The sequence below is a fragment of the Vigna umbellata genome, chromosome 10 (assembly GCF_029865625.1).
Source record: "Vigna umbellata cultivar VRB3 chromosome 10, Vumbellata_1.0, whole genome shotgun sequence".
Classification (NCBI taxonomy): domain Eukaryota; kingdom Viridiplantae; phylum Streptophyta; class Magnoliopsida; order Fabales; family Fabaceae; genus Vigna; species Vigna umbellata.
This window is the reverse complement of record NC_142174.1, coordinates 10,619,443-10,640,770: the sequence shown is the minus strand read 5'-3', so window position 1 is coordinate 10,640,770 and position 21,328 is coordinate 10,619,443. Positions and strand designations below refer to the sequence as shown.

General features: G+C 32.3%; 2 protein-coding genes across 2 annotated transcripts; one reads left to right on the top strand and one right to left on the bottom strand.

Moving 5' to 3' along the window:
• The first annotated feature begins 1,372 nt into the window (after nt 1-1,372).
• Nucleotides 1,373-6,706, top strand: LOC124831946 (dynamin-related protein 5A-like). The gene is made up of 16 exons (XM_047306053.2): nt 1,373-1,602; nt 1,698-1,761; nt 1,857-1,964; nt 2,123-2,224; nt 2,325-2,375; nt 2,494-2,555; nt 2,799-2,889; nt 3,083-3,147; nt 3,408-3,602; nt 3,751-3,870; nt 4,030-4,100; nt 4,225-4,450; nt 5,009-5,059; nt 5,706-5,934; nt 6,065-6,204; nt 6,339-6,706. Exons 1-16 carry the CDS (start codon nt 1,474-1,476, stop codon nt 6,465-6,467), a joined length of 1,833 nt encoding a protein of 610 aa, XP_047162009.1. The 5' UTR covers nt 1,373-1,473; the 3' UTR covers nt 6,468-6,706.
• Nucleotides 6,707-7,577: 871 nt separating this feature from the next.
• On the bottom strand, nt 7,578-14,278 carry LOC124831945 (beta-adaptin-like protein C). Its single transcript, XM_047306050.2, has 15 exons — nt 14,007-14,278; nt 12,702-12,899; nt 12,282-12,395; nt 11,870-12,120; nt 11,550-11,685; nt 11,280-11,459; nt 11,062-11,154; nt 10,475-10,686; nt 10,300-10,363; nt 10,032-10,211; nt 9,681-9,773; nt 9,053-9,444; nt 8,580-8,769; nt 8,299-8,502; nt 7,578-8,085 (listed from the first exon to the last, which is right to left on the bottom strand). The coding sequence occupies exons 1-15, from the start codon at nt 14,091-14,093 to the stop codon at nt 7,786-7,788; spliced, it is 2,694 nt and encodes an 897-aa protein (XP_047162006.1). The 5' UTR covers nt 14,094-14,278; the 3' UTR covers nt 7,578-7,785.
• Between the last annotated feature and the right edge of the window lie 7,050 nt (nt 14,279-21,328).

The following is a 21,328-nucleotide window of genomic DNA, read 5'->3' as shown; positions in this document are numbered from 1 at the left end:
CTAATAAAACCAAATTTGGAACACATGCATTCTACAACAATCTATTCTCTCGGCGTAATGTTAGCCTGAACTCTCTCTCGACCAATCATTTACTATTTTTCTCTCTCTTCAGTTATAGAATTATCTCAGATAAATAAAATGAAAAGTAAAATCCAATGGATAGTAAAAGTACATTCTGAATCGTAGAAGTTGTAGTTTGCAGACAGAAATCAACATTTAGAAATATTTATAATTGAATAACACCCAATAAATATAACTATTGTTAGTGTCACCATTCTCTCTCCCTATTGTTAAAGTATTTTAAGATGTGATTCTATTTTTGAATAGTTTATAATTCTTTTAATTCTGTATGAATTTCAAGGCATATAAATGCCTTTGTTTGTACCTTTTATGTTTTATTACAATAAATCATCTGTTATCATTCTAGAATTACATTTTGTTTTGTTTAAATCGTTTTGAATATATTTTTTTTTTAATTTGGAGAAATTCTCCTGATAAGATGTAAATTAGACAGAGAAAACTTATTATTTCAGAACAACTTCGAGTTAAAACTTCAGAACAGAGAAAAGATAAGAGAAAAACATAATTAGAAAAACAAACGTATAATATAAAAAAATATGAACCATTACCATAAACAAATATATATTTAATTTTCTCCTCAATTAATTTTCAAGACAAATAATGAAAATAATATTACGTCCAGGTTTAAAAAAAAAGTTTCGGAAAATTAATCCGTTATAAAATATGAATGTAAGACAAAACTGCAATTGACCACACTCTTGTAGCTCCAACGGTGCACTTTCCCTCAACCAAAGGAACCCCACTACCACACGTCACTACAGTTTAAAATGGCCAATTCAAATTTACATTTGAAAGTGGGAGGACACAAATCACCACAATATTAAAAATATAAAAAACCCAAACAAATAAAAGAAAAAAACAATAATACCAATATTTTAGTGGTTAAGATAAAAAGTCCTAAACAAATATGGTAGATGGTTTTTCAACACATTCACAACTCATTTTCAAGATAATATAAGCATTAAAAAAGTAAATTTTGTATTTATAAAAGAAAAAAAGAAAGCGATTAAAAGTTATAATAAAAAATATAAAAATTTTTTAGATATAAAAATATTATGGTCAATACAATAAATAAGGCTACTCACTAATAAATACTCCATTTGACATTACTTACACATTAATTTAGAAAAAAATATCTAAATGCTCTATTTAACATTACTTACACATCAAGTTAGAAAAAATATCTATTAATTAATCAGTTAATCAGCATTTATCAAAGAATGTTCCAACGGTAAACAATATCTAACGGCAAAGGACTAACTCACGATTTAAAGACTTGAGTCAAGTAGGCTCCTTCTTACAAGACACACACACTCTCTCTCTCTCTCTCTCTCTGAAATTGAAAGAAAAACGCTGAAGGCAGAAAGCAAGCAACACTGCAATAATCGGTGAATGGATAACCTAATTTCTTTGGTGAACAAAATCCAGAGGGCTTGCACCGCTTTAGGCGATCATGGCGAAGCAAGTGCGTTGCCGACTCTCTGGGACTCTCTCCCCGCCATAGCCGTCGTCGGTGGCCAGGTTTTTAAACGACAAATTCAATTCAATTTATTATATTTCTCGGCTAGTAATGCCTTTTATTTTGACTTCGTTTTCACCTTTTGTCTTTCTTTCAGAGCTCTGGAAAGTCTTCAGTGCTTGAAAGTGTTGTTGGCAAGGATTTCTTACCTCGTGGATCGGGTAATTATGCCAAAGCAAATTACATTCTTCAACTGAACTCTACTTTTATCTTGTGTTGGCAAATTCATGTGATGTGGCATGCAACACACGTGCAGGAATTGTTACCCGGCGACCCCTTGTTTTGCAGCTTCACAAGATTGAGGAGGGTGGCAGAGAGTATGCTGAATTTCTTCACCTTCCAAGGAAGAGGTTCACCGATTTCGGTACTACTTAACTATGTCCTGTTTTTTTTTTTTTTTTTAATTTCTTTGTCATTGCTCATCACTTGCTATCTTTGGTGAGTTGGTGTCTTTTTTTTTCTTGTTTTTTTTTTAAATTTCTCGATGATTATGGCATTTATGATTAATATTCGTTTATGCAGCTGCTGTGAGAAAGGAAATTCAAGATGAAACCGATAGGGAGACTGGACGAACAAAACAGATTTCAAGTGTCCCCATTCATCTTAGTATATATTCTCCCAATGGTATGTTTGAATTTCTGTTTTCTTCATTATCTTCTTGTTGCACTCCACGTGCTTTCTTTGATCTAAATTTTTAACTTACTATGATCCCTTGGACGTGCAGTTGTTAACTTGACACTCATTGATCTTCCTGGCCTTACAAAGGTAGCTGTAGGTAAGCAAAATTAGACGTGTCTTTTTTGTCCTTACCCTGTGGGAATCAGTGAATGGTCAGATTTTTATTTTGGACATTGGAGAGTGACATGCTAACAATTTTTTTTTTCAAAATACAGAGGGTCAACCAGATAGCATTGTCCAAGATATTGAGAATATGGTTCGCTCCTACATTGAGAAGGTAGTGTCCTTTCTGTAACAGGACTCTGCTGGAACAAAATTTGCAAGACAACATATTACATTAGCTTTCCTGCCACAACTTGTATGATATTGCTTTTCTAGAAAATTGATTTTGTTTAGTTTGTCTATTGCCCAAAAGCTAGCCACATTTTAGTTAAAAAGATTTATCAATGCAAGGAACATACTTAAAAAAAATTGTACATTTTTAAAAATGTGGTATATTGAATTTGATCTTAATCTGCAGCCAAACTGTATAATTTTGGCAATTACACCAGCCAATCAAGATCTTGCAACATCGGATGCAATTAAAATATCCCGTGAAGTGGATCCCACTGGTAATTCAGTCATTCTATTTTCTGTATTCTTGATTACTATTTGTTTTGCAATTTAGTGAAGGTCATTGGTTCCCCAGACTCAATGAGTTAGAAAATGCACATTCTTACGGATGACCAATTCAATTGTTTTGAACAGCTTGAAGCAAATAGTCTATAGATGTTCTAATTCTATCGTTGTTGATTTAATTTTAAGGAGAAAGAACATTCGGAGTCTTGACAAAGATTGATCTTATGGACAAGGGTACTGATGCTGTTGATGTAAGTAAATCATTTTTAGTTATAAAAATTCCAAGTATCTTATTTATTATAGATAAGGAAGGCAGATAGAGTTTATACCGCTAAAGATTTTTGTTGTGTTTTAAGACATTTTTTCTGCTTGAGAGTTAAGCTTACTTCAATTATCTTATTTCTAATTCATGACATGGACATGAGGAACGGGCACCTATTTCACTTTCGCAAGTGGAACACTTGGCTACGTGACTTTGTACTTATCTTTATTATGTATATTTCTTCTTCAGATGTTGGAAGGGAGAGCTTATCGATTAAAATATCCCTGGGTTGGTGTTGTCAATAGATCGCAAGCGGATATTAACAAGAACGTTGACATGATTGCTGCTAGACGTAGAGAACGTGAATATTTTTCTAGTACCCCTGAATATAAGCACCTTGCTCACAGAATGGGTTCTGAGCATCTAGCAAAGATGCTTTCAAAGGTAAACAATATAACAATTTATCCTTATAGATTAATAACTGGATGAAATATACATTATTTCTTGTTATTTTACATTGGTGTTAATAATACTACTTGGAATATTTTATTTTACTTGCTTCAATGACTAAATCATTATTTTTTTATATCAGCAATTGGAGGCAGTAATCAAGTCCAAAATTCCTGGTATTCAGTCTCTTATTAGTAAAACAATTGCTGAACTAGAAGCTGAACTGAGTCGTCTGGGAAAGCCTATTGCAGCTGATGAAGGGGTAATTGTACTCTTCATAACACAACCAATTTTAAGTTTAAATTTCTGAAAACTCTTGATTATTTTATATGGTCCCTTGTTGAAAAAGGCCTTATATTTTCATCCTAATGTAGCATTCTATATTTGAATTTTCAAATGATTGATCGCAAATCACGTGCAGGGAAAGTTGTATTCAATCATGGAAATATGCCGCTCATTTGATCAAATATTCAAAGAACATCTTGATGGCGTGTATGTATTACCTTTTTGCACACTTATTTATTTTAAAATGATTCACGGCCTTTACCCTTTTGTTTCTTATCCTTGCGTTTCATTCCTTTTCTCAAACTAACAATAATTTGTTAATCCCTTACAGGCGACCTGGAGGTGATAAAATTTATAATGTCTTTGACAATCAGCTGCCTGCTGCTTTAAAAAGGCTGCAGTTTGATAAACAACTTTCAATGGAAAATATAAGAAAACGTATTACAGAGGCTGATGGGTATCAACCTCATCTAATAGCTCCAGAGCAAGGATATCGCCATCTCATTGAATCTTCTCTAACTACTGTCAGGGGTCCAGCTGAGGCATCTGTTGATGCGGTATGCATAAAAGATATGAAAATTATTGTTAGAAAGCACGTTTCAGTGACCCTGTGGCAATTAGTCTTTTTCGTTTTGCAAATGACACAGCAAAATTTACTTAAGTACTACTTTAGTATTGCTACTTAGTATCATTCACAATTATGTGTTCAGTTTTGGTATCCAGCTAGGATATTTCTGAAGCTTCAGGAAATGGTTTTCAAATAATAATAATTTGTCACTTGGTTATCACTCCTCTCTATTAGTTTTTCCCTAAAGCATATTTTTGAGATCTTGTGTGGTAGAAAGGACATGGTGAAAATTGTTCAGGTTGATAAATTGACCTTCTTTCTGATTTAAAGACCTTAGCCTCAATTAAGACCTTATCAAAAGCAGCCTTTATGACAAGGAAATTTACACATTTCTTATTTTTATTCGTCATGTGTTTTTGTCATAGTTAATTTATTTACTTAAGGATACGGTCTCATGAGCCTACTGAAATTTAATCCGGTGATTTTATTTTCTTTACTGATCTCCAATTTTCATATTTAGTAATGTCATTCTGATTTGTGTTTCCAGGTTCATTCCCTATTAAAGGATCTAGTTCACAAAGCTATTAGCGAGACTCTGGTACGTTCCTGATCACCAAAAATTTAGCGTTTCTTTTCTGCTGCTGTGTTTAAGTTCGATTGCTTTGATCCTCCTTGCAGCTAAGGAAATAAAATGTTCATGATGTATGCCTTGCCTGGTTTCTGTCAGTAGATTAAACTTTAACCTCTATATTTGAACTACGTAAAGCTGCTGAAACTAAAGAGATGTCTAGCCGAAAGGCTAACACTTCCATCAAAGACTAATTATTAGCTCCACTTGTCAATGTAATAGGAAATGCTTCTAAGTACATTGTCTGATTTTTTTTTCTAAGAATATAATCCTATTCTAGTTTTACTGTGAGAAGTAACATGTCATCTTTGGTTCTGAAGATTTTTTTGTGTGGGTCTTGTGACTACATAGTATTGGAATTTTCGAAGTAAAAGGAAACAATTGGGCAGTTTGGGTTCAATGATCTGGTTCCTTTCCGTGCAGAATCGGCAAGCAATTATGCAAGTCTAGATTGATGGCCAGATTTTGTAATTTATAATTTCATATTGACAACTTGGAATTTTTTGAATTTCTGTTCTTACACGCTTGGGGCATTAATATCGTTCTTCTCTCCTTTTAATCCTATTTTTTCTGGCATTATGATCCCAGTGCCCTAGCTAAACTTATTAACTCACAGGACTTGAAGCAATATCCTGGTCTACGTGTTGAGGTTGGAAATGCAGCCATCGATTCACTAGAAAAAATGAGGGAGGAAAGCAAAAAAGCAGCACTACAGTTAGTTGATATGGAGTGTGGCTATTTGACGGTTGATTTCTTCCGAAAGATTCCTCAAGATGTTGACAAGGGTGGCAATCCCGCACATTCAATTTTTGATAGATATAACGATTCATATCTTAGGCGAATTGGTAAATTTTACAAAATGCATTTTCGTACTTGGACTGAGATCATATACGATATGCTCTCTCTTGTAGTTTAACATAAACCTGTCCGCTGTCAATAATTGAATTACTAACACGCTCACTGTGAACGTATCAGGAACCAATGTTCTGTCTTATGTCAATATGGTCTGTGCAAGTCTTCGGCATTCAATTCCCAAGTCAATTGTCTATTGTCAAGTGAGGGAGGCCAAACGAGGCCTTCTTGATCACTTCTTCACTGAACTAGGCAAAATTGAAGTGAGAATTAATCTGTGTTCCCTATTTCTGTGTTGTATAATTTGTCATTTTATCTGACATTTTTTTTTATATTTGACTGATTTTCCTTTCCTAATAAATTAAACACTGATAGTCTGCATAAATCTTGTTGGCAGCCGAAGCGTCTGTCCTCATTGCTCAATGAGGATCCTGCAATAATGGAAAGACGAAGTGCCCTTGCAAAGAGGCTTGAGTTATATCGGAGTGCACAAGCTGAGATCGATGCAGTTGCATGGTCTAAGTAGATTTAGATGTGCATGCTACATCGTGTTCTGTGAGATCTCTATATCTATTGCATCGTGATAGATAGCTTCAACATTCTGTTAGGTTTCATTGCCATATTTAATAGGTTGTTAAAAGGAAAAAAGGAAGAGATGATTTCAATGTCTTCTCACGCACTTTGTAGATATTTCATTTATGTAATTCTATTCAACTTTCGTTCTTGTTTTAAAAATAAATCTTGCAAACAACAGTCTTTTTTGTAGATGGGTTTGACGCATTCATTCAAACTATATCGATGATAGGTAGGCAATTAAAATCTTATCTCTCTTAAAAGAATACTTTTTTAAATATCAAAAGGAAAAATTTATGTGTTTTTCTAAGAAAATCAACTTAAATATAAATGTTTATGATAAAATAGTTTTAGCAATTTATGTTCGGCCATGTTCCTGCTTGGCCATGACTGTATTTAGCTGGGTAATCACATTTCTTATGCAATTATTTAACGAATTGCTCAAAATTAAACAAAATTACTTAGCATATCAAAACAAATAATGCTAATAATTCTTTCAATAAACAATATTGATGTGCTAATCTAGGCCAATAGAAAAACATTTCTCACTCAAAATTTAATACAGCTTATCAGATTATACTTTCTTTTAGATATAGATAAATCCATACATAAATTTATATCAACCTAATATTATTTAATGTCTTATTTGTATAAATAAAAATAAAACATAGCTAATATTTTAAGAATATACTAAAATATGAATCATTTGATAATATTATCATTAAATTTTAATACAATTTAATGTAAATAATTAAAATAATATGAAACTATAATTTGTAGTTGAATAACATAATCCTTAGTAATTCAAAATAGAATGCACAAAATGATAGAAATTATTAGTAGAACTGTTATGTAAATCTAGAATAAGTATGGCTTAATTGCCAGAAGTCAACTTTCCAACAGTAGGGTGTGATGGCATTGGTTTGATTTTCCACATCCACCATTGCCCTCCCCTGATTACTGCTCGTATCTCCAATGAAAATGTAAAAATCAAAATTCCTAGAAAAAACCTAAAAGCATCAGAAATTTAATCACTTTACAAAGAACGCAATACTACAACCTGTTGAAGAATAAAAGCGGTCCAAAGAGCACAACTGCATCCATGGTGCTAATTACGGCAAAAATGGCAGTAGTAAAATACAGCCAGGACGACAAAAAGAGTCGGTGGAATTTTTCTTTCCAGATACGATATACCACACCTGTATATCAAATATGCTAACAAAATACAATATATAAACAAAACTAAAAGAAAAGGCAAAATTTAAAACCCATTAACCCATGAGAAGAGTCTCAATGGCTTCGAAGAAAAGTGCTGACATTTCAGGGCTAGGAGACTTGATTGCACATTTGACGCCAGGGTTTCCAATCACTGTGGTAAGTTCAATTAAGAATGGTACACCTCTAGGGAGTTTAGCTGAGAAGTAAAACACGTCCTGGTTAGCATTCTTGCGCTTTGCAATAAAGAACATGTTTGATGCAGCCAGTCGTTCCAGAGTTGCGTCTGCACTGCCAATCACAATGGCTGGGAAGTCCTTGGAAACCTCGTTTGAATCAGGAAGGGACCTCCATGTCTGCAGCACAGTAAACAGTCAGATCCTCCGTTAATAACAAAACTGACTAAGTTAATTAAGGTTTCACAAATTCTGTGTAACATAGATGACTGAACTGACCGAGTCCATGAAACTATGAAATAGAAATTGAAAATTTTACGCATCACAAGAGTTATGAATTGCAAGTCTATTGCAGTTATGTCACAGGATCAAACAAATGGGAGAAAGACATACCTCTAGAAAACTGGAACGTTCCATTCTACCATCCTCGGTAAAGAATACATGTAACGAGAATTTATCATTGAAATACCACACAGGTTGTTGATTGTTTTTTACAGCAACCTGTAAAAGTGAGCTAGGAGGACCTTGCAACATGTTCTGGAATGTAACCATAGGGAGGTGTGTCCTAGCTGACGTTCCAGGTTGCAGCTGTGGAACCTGAACAAAAGGGTAATCTATTAAAACATAGCTTGACAGAGATATTGAAATAAAAGACAAATATGCAAATAACAAACCTGCAGGGGTCCAGCAGCTGCAAGACCAAATGTGTTCTTGTTAAATTGAATCATGAAGCCATCAAGAGTAACCTGACTGTTGTTCTCAAACAACAAACTATAAAATATTTGACCATCTTGTCTAGTCAGCTGTGCACTAATTTGTAACCCCTGACCAGTTGAAGCAGGCAGTAAAATATGTAGTGGAGGCCTGCACCCAAGGCATGATATCTAATTAGGTAAGATTCCACAAACAGAGCTAATGAAAGTCATAAACTTTTCAGGATCTTGATGAATGGTTGAACTCATGTTGAATATAACAAATTTTTAATGTTTATTATATCAGAAAAACATAGTTTATCATTAATCACAATTTCTTTACGAAAAGTGACATTCTGTTAATCATACAACAAATGATATGCAATGCGTGTAAAATACAGAATTGATCAGACCACATTGCAAAGAAATATGCTAATGATCCCAGATGCACTCACCCAGAAGGAGTAGCTGGCTGATCAACAGGAACAATAGAATTATCCATGCCCATCAAATCGCCAAGTAAATCTGGCAGAGGTGCAACAGATGGAGGTGTGGCTGGTGCACCTGTTGCAGATGCAGGTGCTAATTGCCTGCCAGTAGGTGGTGATGCAGGACCATTAGCAGGATTTGCATCAGAAAACCCTGTTTCACTTCCCTCAACATAGTCTTCGTCTTCTGTTCTCTGAGCTGAAGAGAGTACACGAGTTACAAAAACATCTGGAGGCTTGTGGTAAACAGAGGATAGTGTAGCAATGTTAGCAAGAAGCTCATCAAGTAGAGAAGGCTCAAGTTGATTTGAATCATCAGTTATCACAGGCTTCTCAGCTAACACAACATCCTTAGCAGCCTGAAGAAAAGATATTAGATGCATCAAATGTACAGCTCCATACTAGTCCAACGAAATTAAGAAAAGGTGTAAAAAACATTATTTCAATTTGGTTAGAGATAGCACAGAATGATAGGACAAACGTAGCAGTCCGTCATAAATAATTAATGATTTAGGTGACTAAACTGAATATGCAACTAAATCATCATATATCACTGCAAACAAACAAGCTCGGATTAAAGTGCAAGAAATAAAACCTCAGGATCAGTAGAAAGGAGACGCCAATATATGTATGCACGATCTCGCAAATCAGGATTATCTGTCTCCACAGTGGCATTGTTCAAAACAACCTGTAGAGATACAGAATTAAGTGAAACTTAGCATGCAAGTCTGAAGATCATACTTGATTAAAAACTGTAGCGCTGCGAAAGATGAAACAATACAAGAGGGAGGATTTTTCAGTCTTAACAAGACAGCTAAAGATAGATTGACAGATCTATCTTCTAAAAGCAATAAATTTTGAAAATTTCAAAAATTAATCTCAAATCTGCATTCTTTAATAACACAAGGAATTCTATATGAATAAAACAAACATCTTAAGGTACGACCTGAATCATCTGTTGGGGGCCCTCAGTAGGCTTCTTCAAGAAAAGTTTGACAGTAGCAGTCAGCAACTGTAGTTGGACCTGTGCAGGTTCTTCCGGGAAACTTTCCAAGAAACTTTCAAGAAGTTCATCTGCGTTGTCAATTCTTTCCGCATATTCACCAATTATCCAGATCATTGATGCCTATCGGCTCAGGAAAAGGTTTGAATGGATAAGCACACATGGTAGTGCATAATGACAGTTACAAAGGACCTCGAAGAAATGTATGTACCTTTGCTTCTGGCTCATCCAAGGTGTCTAAGCTCTCGCAAAGTGTTGCAATTATGGACTCATATCTACAAAGCAGTACAATATTCGATGGATGTTTTAGAGAGAGATGTAATCCCTGAATGTGTTATCTCCTACTCAAAAACTAAATGCAGATAATAAATATATCATAACATTACGTGTTGGGATATCTTCTAAATATATCTTTGATAACAATGATTGCCTCTTGAACCACGTAATTTACTTTTATCTTGATCAACTCAAGCAAAACACTAATGCATCTTTCAGCAGCTCTCTCCAATTTGATAGCACAGCGACCAATTGCTCGAACAGCCTTTCTTACAAAATCCACATCAACTTCAGTAGCATACTCCTTAAATTCTAACAAAACCTGCAAACAGTGTGAAATAAAAAATAAAAAAACTAACAAACAGAACTTTGCATATTCAGCTAGATTGGCTCAACTAAATGGTAATGCAGCAATGCACCAGATGCACATATGTGAATCTCATAAATATGAAAGATCACAGGACAAATTGCTTTTTCAATAAAAGAGGATATTCTGTTCACATGAATAAACTACCAACATAACATATCATCTAAAATATAAAGCAAAAAATTGTTCGATGGCTCATAGTGTGAGTTTCATCCATATGAAACGGTTACAAAAATATAAAATGCTCACTACAATAGAAATTAACTCCAACCATGAAATAAATATGGGATGGAGAGGAAAATAGGAACTGACAATACACACAAGCAATACCTGGTCTATATTTCGGTCTGAAGCAAGTTTGATCATAATCTCTAACTTTTCCATTTTTACATAGATGGGATCATTGTACTTGCAGAAAAAAACCTGCACATAGAATATACACTCCATAAGCATCCCATCTTCCCAAAAGTAATAGAAAAGTTCTTCAATAACGCCCAAGGGTTTTGTAGCACCAACAAGTTCACAATACAATATTCAAATCAAACTACCTTAATTTCATGAGCAAGAATTGTCGGTCTTCTTTGTACTATAAGATTGATATTTCGCAGTGCTACATATTGTATCTCAGGTTCTGCAGAGAGTAATGTCACAAGAGGAGGGGCCATTTTTTTGCACAGATTCCGAACCACATCAGTACTGGTGATAAGCTCCATTTGCAGAAGGATCATCTAATGGTCAATATTAGTAGTTAGTAAACCAAGACAACATTATCAACAAAGTCATGAGGTAAAGTGAAAAGGTATATAAGGAAAATTCACCTTAACAGCAGACAGAACAACTGCACAATTGGCATGCTGTAAGCGAGGAGTAACTCTTTCCACTATATTCTCAGCTTCACGAGCATCAGCTGCCTTGTATCTAGAAAGAGCATCTAATATGAAAACTTGACCCCATCTGGCACGTTAAGAAAATGTAACGTCAAGTTAACCAATATGTGATCATAGATCAACGACAAAAGATCAAGATGACAAATAAAATAAGTACCACATGAACAATCATAAAGGAAGGGAGTTTTCTAAAACGGGATTCAGTATTGTTTCCAGTTTTATTTGTGTTAGCAAATATACAAGAAACTTACTCTGTACATTCATTTAAAGCTGTGAGGAGCTTTGACAGAGTGTGACTCGAGATCTCAAAAATAGGTCTACTATTGTTTTCCTGAATTTCAGCAAGTGCTGCAACAGCGTTAGCAACAACCATTGGATTATTATCAGATATCAAATCCTTCAGAGACTCCAAAAAACCCCTGTCCTCAACTAACTCTGCGTTTATATCATAAAGTTTGGCAACACAAATAGCTGCTGTCTTACGAACATATGGATCGTCATCCTGTCAAAATATATCATAAAAAATATGAGTTACAAAAAGGACCAAAAAAGAAAAGAAAAACAAACTTTGGCATTGTTGTGAACAAGAGGAATTTTAAAATTTAACAATATTATATGTGTGTGTGTGAGTGTGTGTAAGTTGGAACTGTGCTGTGTACCTACCTTCAGGCATCTTTGAAGGGGATCGCACAGATATTCAGTAATTTTATCAACACGAATGCAGCCCATTGTACGTACAGCTAAGGCGCGGATCAAAGGATTTGGATCTTGTGAATCCTGTCAGTATTTATAAATGACAGGAGAGAAAAATGAATCAGATTCAAGAGTACAAATATTACAATATAATAGTAAGGTATCCGTTCAGATACACATCTCCTGGGTAAACCAACACCATTGTATATGGATTTGGGAAGAATTTCAAAAAGTGGGATAATAAAAAATTGGTATAACAAGATGGTGGGGAGAGCAGGAACATATAGTCAAGAAACCCCAAAATGCCAAGAAATAAACAATGGTGAAGGATAACAAAATAAGTAATAAACAACAGAGCAAGAGGAAATAGCAGTTATTCCAGTTTGTTACCTTAACAAATGTATTCACAGCAAGTATTGCTAGGTCAGGCTGGCTCTTTGCATAATTTATCAGATATAAGTACACTAACTTTTTGAGCTCCAAATTTTCTGTTTGCATGCAATTCACTACGTCTGTGAACAATGACGAGACATCCTTCCCAACAGTCATTGCTGCAATAACTTTTTTGACAGCATCTTTTCTTTTGTCCTGCAAAACATGGAAGAAAAACAAGTTTCACATTCCACATACTTCTTCACGTTCATTATATCTGGCACATCAATACAAGAGGTCTTAGCAAAGAGGTAAGACAAAGAGTCCAAGAAAACATGCGTGAGAATTTAAAATGCTGATAACTGATCACCATACACGATCAGTGCGTAAATTGAAGAAAATAAAAAATTACAGAAGAGAACGCGTGTAACAATATATCTAAAATGCCCCATAGGAGGTCAAATATTGAGCTGCATAAACAAAAGGGAAAAGTAAAATATGAAAAGAGAATGCAGCAAATATAACAATGATGCATTAAACAAGTGCACTTATTAAGTGCGTGTCTAGTAGTACTAACTCATCAGGGAAAAAACTTTTGGAGTCAACAAGCCATTCGGTGTAACTCCGACATCTGATTCAACATGAAAATGAGGATATTAGTGTGTTGTAAAGACTGTTCCAAACACACTAAACAAGATAGGATTTAGGAATTAATGCTGTAGAGAAAAGGTTGAGGTAGCACCAATCACATACAATTGGTACAACTTGGCCTTAGGTGGTTGGGCATGCGAGAAGAAGAGAAAATCAAATAAAGAATGGTCCTATGGCAAGAGATGGAGGAAGGCCGAGAAAAGTATAGGCAAAAGCAAAGCCACGGTGAAGGATTAAATGTTCAACAAGTTTTCGATAAACAAGATTCATGAAAGAACTTTGCGACATCCTTTAACCCATATAGCCAACAGCAAAATCCCACCTAGAAAAATAAGGCTTGGTTATTGTTGATATCATCACATGTGCTAACAAGCAAATTCCCCCCAAAAAAATGAAAAATAGTCTAATTTTTTTCAGATTTCTTCTCTACTTTAAAGATCCCTATATGTATACTGGAGTCCTAAACTTCAACTTCCAACGAATTGATGCTTCGTTACCATAGATCAGCGAGTGAATGTCCAAAAGAGAAATCAAGAGTGTATCAATATTTGTATAAATTGTCAAGTCATAATAGAGACGCGTGAAATTGCGCGGCGAAGATTGAAATAAGATCCAAAAACGACAAGGAAATAGAAGTAGAAACGGAAAGGGGAACGATGAAAAGGAAGGAACCTTGTACTGAGAATTGAGCTCTTCCTTGAGCTCAGGGATTTCACCCTTCTTGGTGGTGGAGAAGTACTTGGAATCGTTCCTACTCATCTTCCCTTCCCTATTGCGTGAGCGATACTATTCTTCTTCCGCTTCCAATTTCTGATTTCCGATTCTGAACCGAAAAAACAACACCGCTACGCTTGGCTTGACCGCGGAGGGAGAAAACACAGAACGGCGTCGTAGCAACTCGTTTCCCTGTAACGGGGGAAGACAAGTAACATACTCCTTCTAATGATCGTAAACTAACAACTGTTTTTCCTGTATTACGAGTATTCTTAATTTAATTAATTAAAAAAATTAAATATATTTTTAGTTTTTTATGCGATACAAAAATTTACATTTTGATGCAGTTTAATTTTAATTTTAAAAATAAATAAATATGGTTCTCTTGTTTAATTATATTTAATTCTTTGTATATATTAAACAACTTGTATTTGAACAATTTATATTATTTGAATTGTATTTAACACATAAAGAAAACTAATATTATTATTTGAAGAGGAATATATTTATTTATTTATTAAATTTATTGTCAAAATTTAATATATATAAAATTTTAATTTTACATCTAAGTTTAAAAGACTACAAAAATATTTAATTCATGAAAAAATTAAAATATATGTAAAAATACTTTTAAAAGTACAACACAAAAAATTTAAACTAAAAATAATAAGATAAAATATTGAAGCCCATAAAATTAGGTTTTTATTTTTTGTAATGTGAGAAATAGAATACAAATTTAAATTTTAGAAAAATGGGAATGGAAGAAACAATCAGGGATGTGCGCAAAGAAAATTCTAATAGGCTTGTCTATATTCTTACTTATGTTCAATATGTTTTGTTTCTTTTTGCACCTAGCATTCATACTAATAGCAAACCGACAAAAATATTGTCTTTGTTGCATCATGTCACCTCTATTTTTTGTCGTTACCTCCAATTGCACCTTCAATTTTCATTGTCGTCGCATTGTTTGAGAGGAGGAAGAAGAAAATATTGTTCTTAAGAGTATTATATACATTCTGAAAAACTCGTTCAAAAAATTGTTATAGAAAACCAATTTTGGAACTCATCTCATATGTTTCGGAAAGTTTATTCTAAAAAAAAGTTCATTTTATGATTTATCATATATGTTTGAGAAAGCTCATCCCACAAAACTTATGTTTTTGAAAGTTCATTTTAAAAATTCATTTCTTCTATTCTTGAAAACACGTTTTGCAAATCATGATCTGGACGTTTCAAAAAACTAGAAAAAAAAAAGGTAAAACGTAATCTATAAGTCAAAAGTTAAATGGTAATTTTAAAATTTATGTATAGTTATAGATTATGGAGGTGCAATAGAAAAAAAAAAGATATTGATTAATAACAATATGAGGTAGATGAATTTTCTAAATATCACATCATATGTTGACAAACTATGCTAATTATGTCGCAAGTGTTATGGCAAGGTCAAGTTAGTATAATAGTTGATTTATTTTTTTAATTTTGATGGTTAATGAGTTATTTGAACTTTATATCCAATTGTTTTGTCATGGTCAAGGGAAATCATAATTTCCAATGAGAACAAATTAAATAAGTTTGAAACATGTCATTTGGTTGTTTAAGATTTTGTGTTGAATTTTGGTTTTGATGTCTTTATGTGATATTTATTTCGATTATGTCTGATATAAGGGTTTCATATTGACGTTCGTTGAGAGATGACATATTTCATGTTTTGATTGGTGAGATAATTGTCACACTGGATGATGTTGAAATGGAGTATTGTACTTTGAAGTGACTTACTGTGCTGTCATTGACTTATTTGGTGTTGATTACACGAGGGTTACATTTGAGCTAAGAAAATGTTGTGGTCCTCAAGTTAGGTTAAGAGAGGTATACAACAACTATTGTGAGAACCAATAGTCGGAGTACACTACACATGCCTACTTGTTGCATGCATTATTTTTACGAATAAGAGTGTCATTTTGATCCGTGTATCCTATTTTCTGCTCTCCGGTGACTTAAAGTCATGTAGCATATATGCTTGGGGAGTTATTGTACTAACCCGCTTATACGAGTAGCTTTGAGATGTCAACTTTGTTGAAACAAAATAGTTAGTTGGATACGTGATTCTTTTACAAACATATATCTTGCACTTTCATTTCCTTTGTTATTTTATTATATATTGACCAACCTTTAATTAATTTTTTATAGAGTTAGAGTTATGACCATGGGAATGAGTCATTTGTTACCTATTTACGATAAAGATAAACCTCGTGTCGCATGTTGAGTGACAAGGAGACAAATTTCCAACCTACTTGAGACCAGGACACATTTGGATGGCTTAACATAGGATAAGGTGATATGAGCCTCATATGAATCACAACAAATTAGTCGTCCACAGATGGTCATCAAAATGTTTTATGGTTGGATTAAAGTATGTGTGATTGTACATTGACATTTACCTAAATGTATGTTAAGGCAATTTAGATATGAGCAGTCAATCTCGTGGTCGTCAAACACTATATAAGAGGATGACATAACAACCATTGATGATTGTTGGTTGCGCTTTATTTAGCACATGTATATGAATGTCACATCGATGTCATCTTCATTTGCATGTGTGGAGGAATATCTCCAGTGGTTCAGAAGGATATATCATCCCTATGTTATTTCTGCCATTGAGGACAACCGACCCAAACTTGTACCTCGACTTCAATGACATATCACATATTTCGTAAGAGATCAAAGCCAGGATGATGTGTTGGTAATGTTTATGTGATTATGCTATTAAAAAATGTTAATTAATTTATTGGACTATGAATGCAAAGATCTATCAAACACATGATGAGAACATTACAGACGATGATTGATTATCATGATGTCAACGAGGACACTATAGTATGGGACTATGCTAACGAGACATTACAGATAGCTTGTGTACATGCATCCAACAATAAAGGAGGTCGAAATATACGCGACAAACATTCACCATCATTTGGGTAACAACGTCTTTTATTATTATTTGGTTTTTTTGAACTTTTTAACAACTTTGTGTATATACAATTAAACAACTTTGTATTTTCATTTATGCACGTGTTCATAATACACAAATATTAACCTTGAAACAAGTCAACATATAGGAATTAACACCTATAAACTCTACAAATGTTTACATCCTACTTACATGAAAAGATTACCATGCTTGGGGAAATGATAACCTTCGTGTAAATGAACTTGTAAATATAAAATTAATAAATAAAACTTATTTTATAGTGAAACAAAATAATAATAATGTTACATGCATTCAGTGATATCCATCAACGTATTAATTTATGTTGTATTAATTAAAAGGTGATGTAATACATAGTGGGAAAATCATAATATTTTGATTATATGAGAGACATACTAAAATTATATTATGTCAACAATGACATAGTTAATTTTTGATATAATTGTACACTTGTCTATATTAGTCTCTAATTAACGAAATAAATTGTTATAAAAACATAAATAAAGTGTGAACTAAAATAACAAGTATTACTAATTCCGAGTCAAATATTAAATTTCAAATTAAGTAAACATAATGAATGAAAACGTAACTACAAAGAAAGAATAAAAAAGTAAATTTTTTTATCATATTATTTGGAAATGTAAAAACATAAAAATAAGTCATAAGAAGATACAGAGAGAATTGTTAAAAAAAATAGCATTTATGCATCTTCAACCAAACTGCATGTTATGGATCACAAGCTCAAAAGTATTAGCTTTAAATCCTTAATCACAAATTATTACTATTATTCATTACAAATCCAAATTCTAAAAACCTAAAAGTTTAATATCCTATTTTGTCCACAGTTTCGCTCAAAAATGTTAAATTAGTCCATCTTTTAAAAAATACGTCAATTACGTCCTGATTTAATAAAATTTGTATCAATAAAATCACGTCCGTTAAATTCGTATAAATGAAATCACTTTTAATAGACGCTACACAAATTACATATATTAAATATTACCAACTTGGTTATATGTAATTTATAAATTATAAAACTAAAATTTTAAAATTATGCATTTTGGAAATTAAACAAAGAGAGATACACTATTTTATGGATAAAGAAATTCTCACGAGAGAGAATTCAAATAGAGTTGAGTAAATCAACTATAAAATATAAAATTCTCCATCTATGAATTATGATTGACATAGTGGGTTCAAACCTATATTTTACTACAAAATTTAGGATAAATTAGATGTCTCACTTTTATGAATATACAAAGAAAATTGCATTGTTTGTAAAATGAAAAATACTAAATATATTAATATCTAGATATGTGTTCTTTTTATAAAATTTGTGCTTAAATGGTTCAAATATAAAAAACAATGAAAGAACATGAAAACAATAAATATGATATAAAAAAAATGCGTTTATGTTTAATAACAGTTAAGCAAAAATAAGTATAGAAACATTTGAAGTTGTAAAAAAGGAAAGAGAAATAATAACTGTTTAGCTCTGGAAGTTTTATGGTCTTGCTAAACAATTTTGTAATTTTTCATTTTTTATAGTTTAATTTGATTTAGAATGGTTGCAATTATTGAATCACAACAGCATGCTATCATCTTGGGTCACTCCTCACTGCTGCCAATGGGAGGAGATTCGCTGCAGCAACCTCACATCCCATATTGTAAGCCTCGACCTTCGTGGAGATATATATGAAGAACGTTATATGAGCGGAGAGATCAACAAGTCGTTGATGCAATTCAAAGTTGTTTTTATAAATATAATAAAAAACCACTCTAATAAAATAGTATAATTTTTTCTCTTTACACATTTTTCTTCTTCTAATACATTAAATACATGTCTAAATTAAATAAATAAAGTTATTATAAGGGTAACACGAAAAAAAGTAATAAAGATGTTAGAAAAGAGAAAGAACAATTTAAAATCAAAGAATAATAAACAAAATCTTCTTTTTTATCTGATTTTAATAATATTCATTATCTTTTTTCTTATTAATTAAAATAATATATATTTTGTATATAATATATGATATTTTGTATCACTTTATTAAGATGTGCAGAGAAAAAAGTACTGACAAACAATTTTTCACAGAAAAGCAGAAGAGAGAGAAAAAGTTAACACCTTTTGTAAATATTTAACAGAAGGGACTTGATTGAGACAAATTTTAACAAATGAGAATACAATTGACACTTTTTTAAAAGAAGGAACTTAATTGACACAACTAGGGATGGCAACGGATCGGGTCGGGCACGGATAGTGCCTACCCGCAACCCGACCCGACAAAAAAAAATTCACCCGCTACCCGACCCGCTACCCGCACGGATATCCGCTTAAAAAATATCCGCGGATATTTTAAAACCCGCGGATATCCGTGGATACCCGTGGATATCCCATAAATATTTAAAAAAATATATTTTTATAAAATATTATAATAAAATTTAAATAAAATTACAAAAAATATATAAAATATAATATATATTAAATTAAATATAAATTAAAATTTAATTTTAATTATATTTAACTTTATAAAATATAAATTAATGTTAATTTTAATTAAATTTAACTTAATAAAATATAAATTAAATTTTTATTTTTATTTTTTGCGGGTAACGGATATCCGTGGATACGGATAGTATAATACCCGCACCCGACCCGTTTATAAGCGGGTATTAAAAAACCCGCTACCCGCAACCCGCGGATAGTAAATATCCGCGGGTACCAACTATCCGTCGCGGATTTTATCCGCGGATATCCGCGGGCGCGGATTTTTTTGCCATTCCTAGACACAACTCACCATAACTAGGGATAAAATAAGCTATTAAGCCAAACCTAAATATATTTCCATCTGGAAAAAAAGAAAAATCAACTGCCAACCTAACCAATAAGCAAGCAAATTATTTTCATAAATCAAAGGCAAAAATTGTTTGTAGCATTATAACTAAACTTAAATATACTTTTTAGACTCTTTTAAAATAAAATTAAAATTTGTTTAATTATATTATTTTAAAATCTTTTTAATTAGTTAACTAAATTATTATTTTGATTTATATTTTAAACTACATTTTAAATTAATATTTAAAATGTTTATATTGATGTTTTAATTTAAATATTAATATGTAACGTGTTTAATATTATTAATTAAAAGAATTATATTTATTATTTTTTAAATTTAATGATTAAATATATTAAAATTTAAGACAAAAGTAACTTTGAATTTTGTTAACAAATTTAAGAGTGATATATTTTTGTAAGATTATAATAGTATGTGAAGTGTGATAATTAAAAAAAAAATTGTTGATGTTTTTTGTCACTGTCACATGGGGGCACAAGTCATGGTCTAATCAGTTTTTGTTTTTTAGATGTAGGACATACTTAATTTCTAGCACGTGTAATATTAATTAAAAACTTAATAAGACTCCCGTATGGAGAAAACACATTGGGAAAAGGAAAAAAAAAAGCCAAATCTTAAAATATTTATTTATTTATTTAGTGAAAATGAATAAATTGCTATTGAAGTCAACAGGTTTCAATTTGATTGCCCCATGAACACAGTTCATAAATGTACGGTCACGATCATTCCTTTTACCAACCTCCTTCTTCAATTACTGCACCCATTCCATAAAAAACAAACTCAATCAAGTAATTTGAATTATAAAATATGAAATATAAAATATAAAATATTTTATCTCTTATATTAGAAAGATATAAAAACTCTTCAATTATAAATTTAATATTTCAGTTGTAAAATAAAATAACAAAATAAAACTAATATTTATTTGATGAAAAATGTGAATAATGAGTTGGTTGGCTGGTTTTGCTTCGTGCTTCTGCCAGCAAACACAGCTGGAATTAGCGGAATCCAGCTGGTACTGTACGGATCAAATATGCAGCTACCGTCGCCGTTTCTGTCTTTTCTTTATTTTTTTCATAATTTTTCTTTTATATTAAAAGAATGCACCTGCATCTAGTTATTACGTATTATGCAATTAATTATAAATAAAATGGTTGGTATATTTTTTTTTAGAGATTAGTTAGTTATCTATATGTGAAAAACTTAATTGTAAAAATTAAAAAATATATGATCTAAAAATTTTCTTAAAAGGTTAAGAAAATAAATAAAATGAGTTGGTTGAAGTGGTGAGACTGGTACAATGCCAAGGGGAGAGTAGGACCCACAGTCAAATTTTCAAATTACAGTCTTGCCCTTTTGAACGTTCAACCAGGATCATTTTCTTAATTTGTGTGTGTTGGATTTGGAGCCAGTAAAAATGTGCTGGTTGTGTGCAAGAT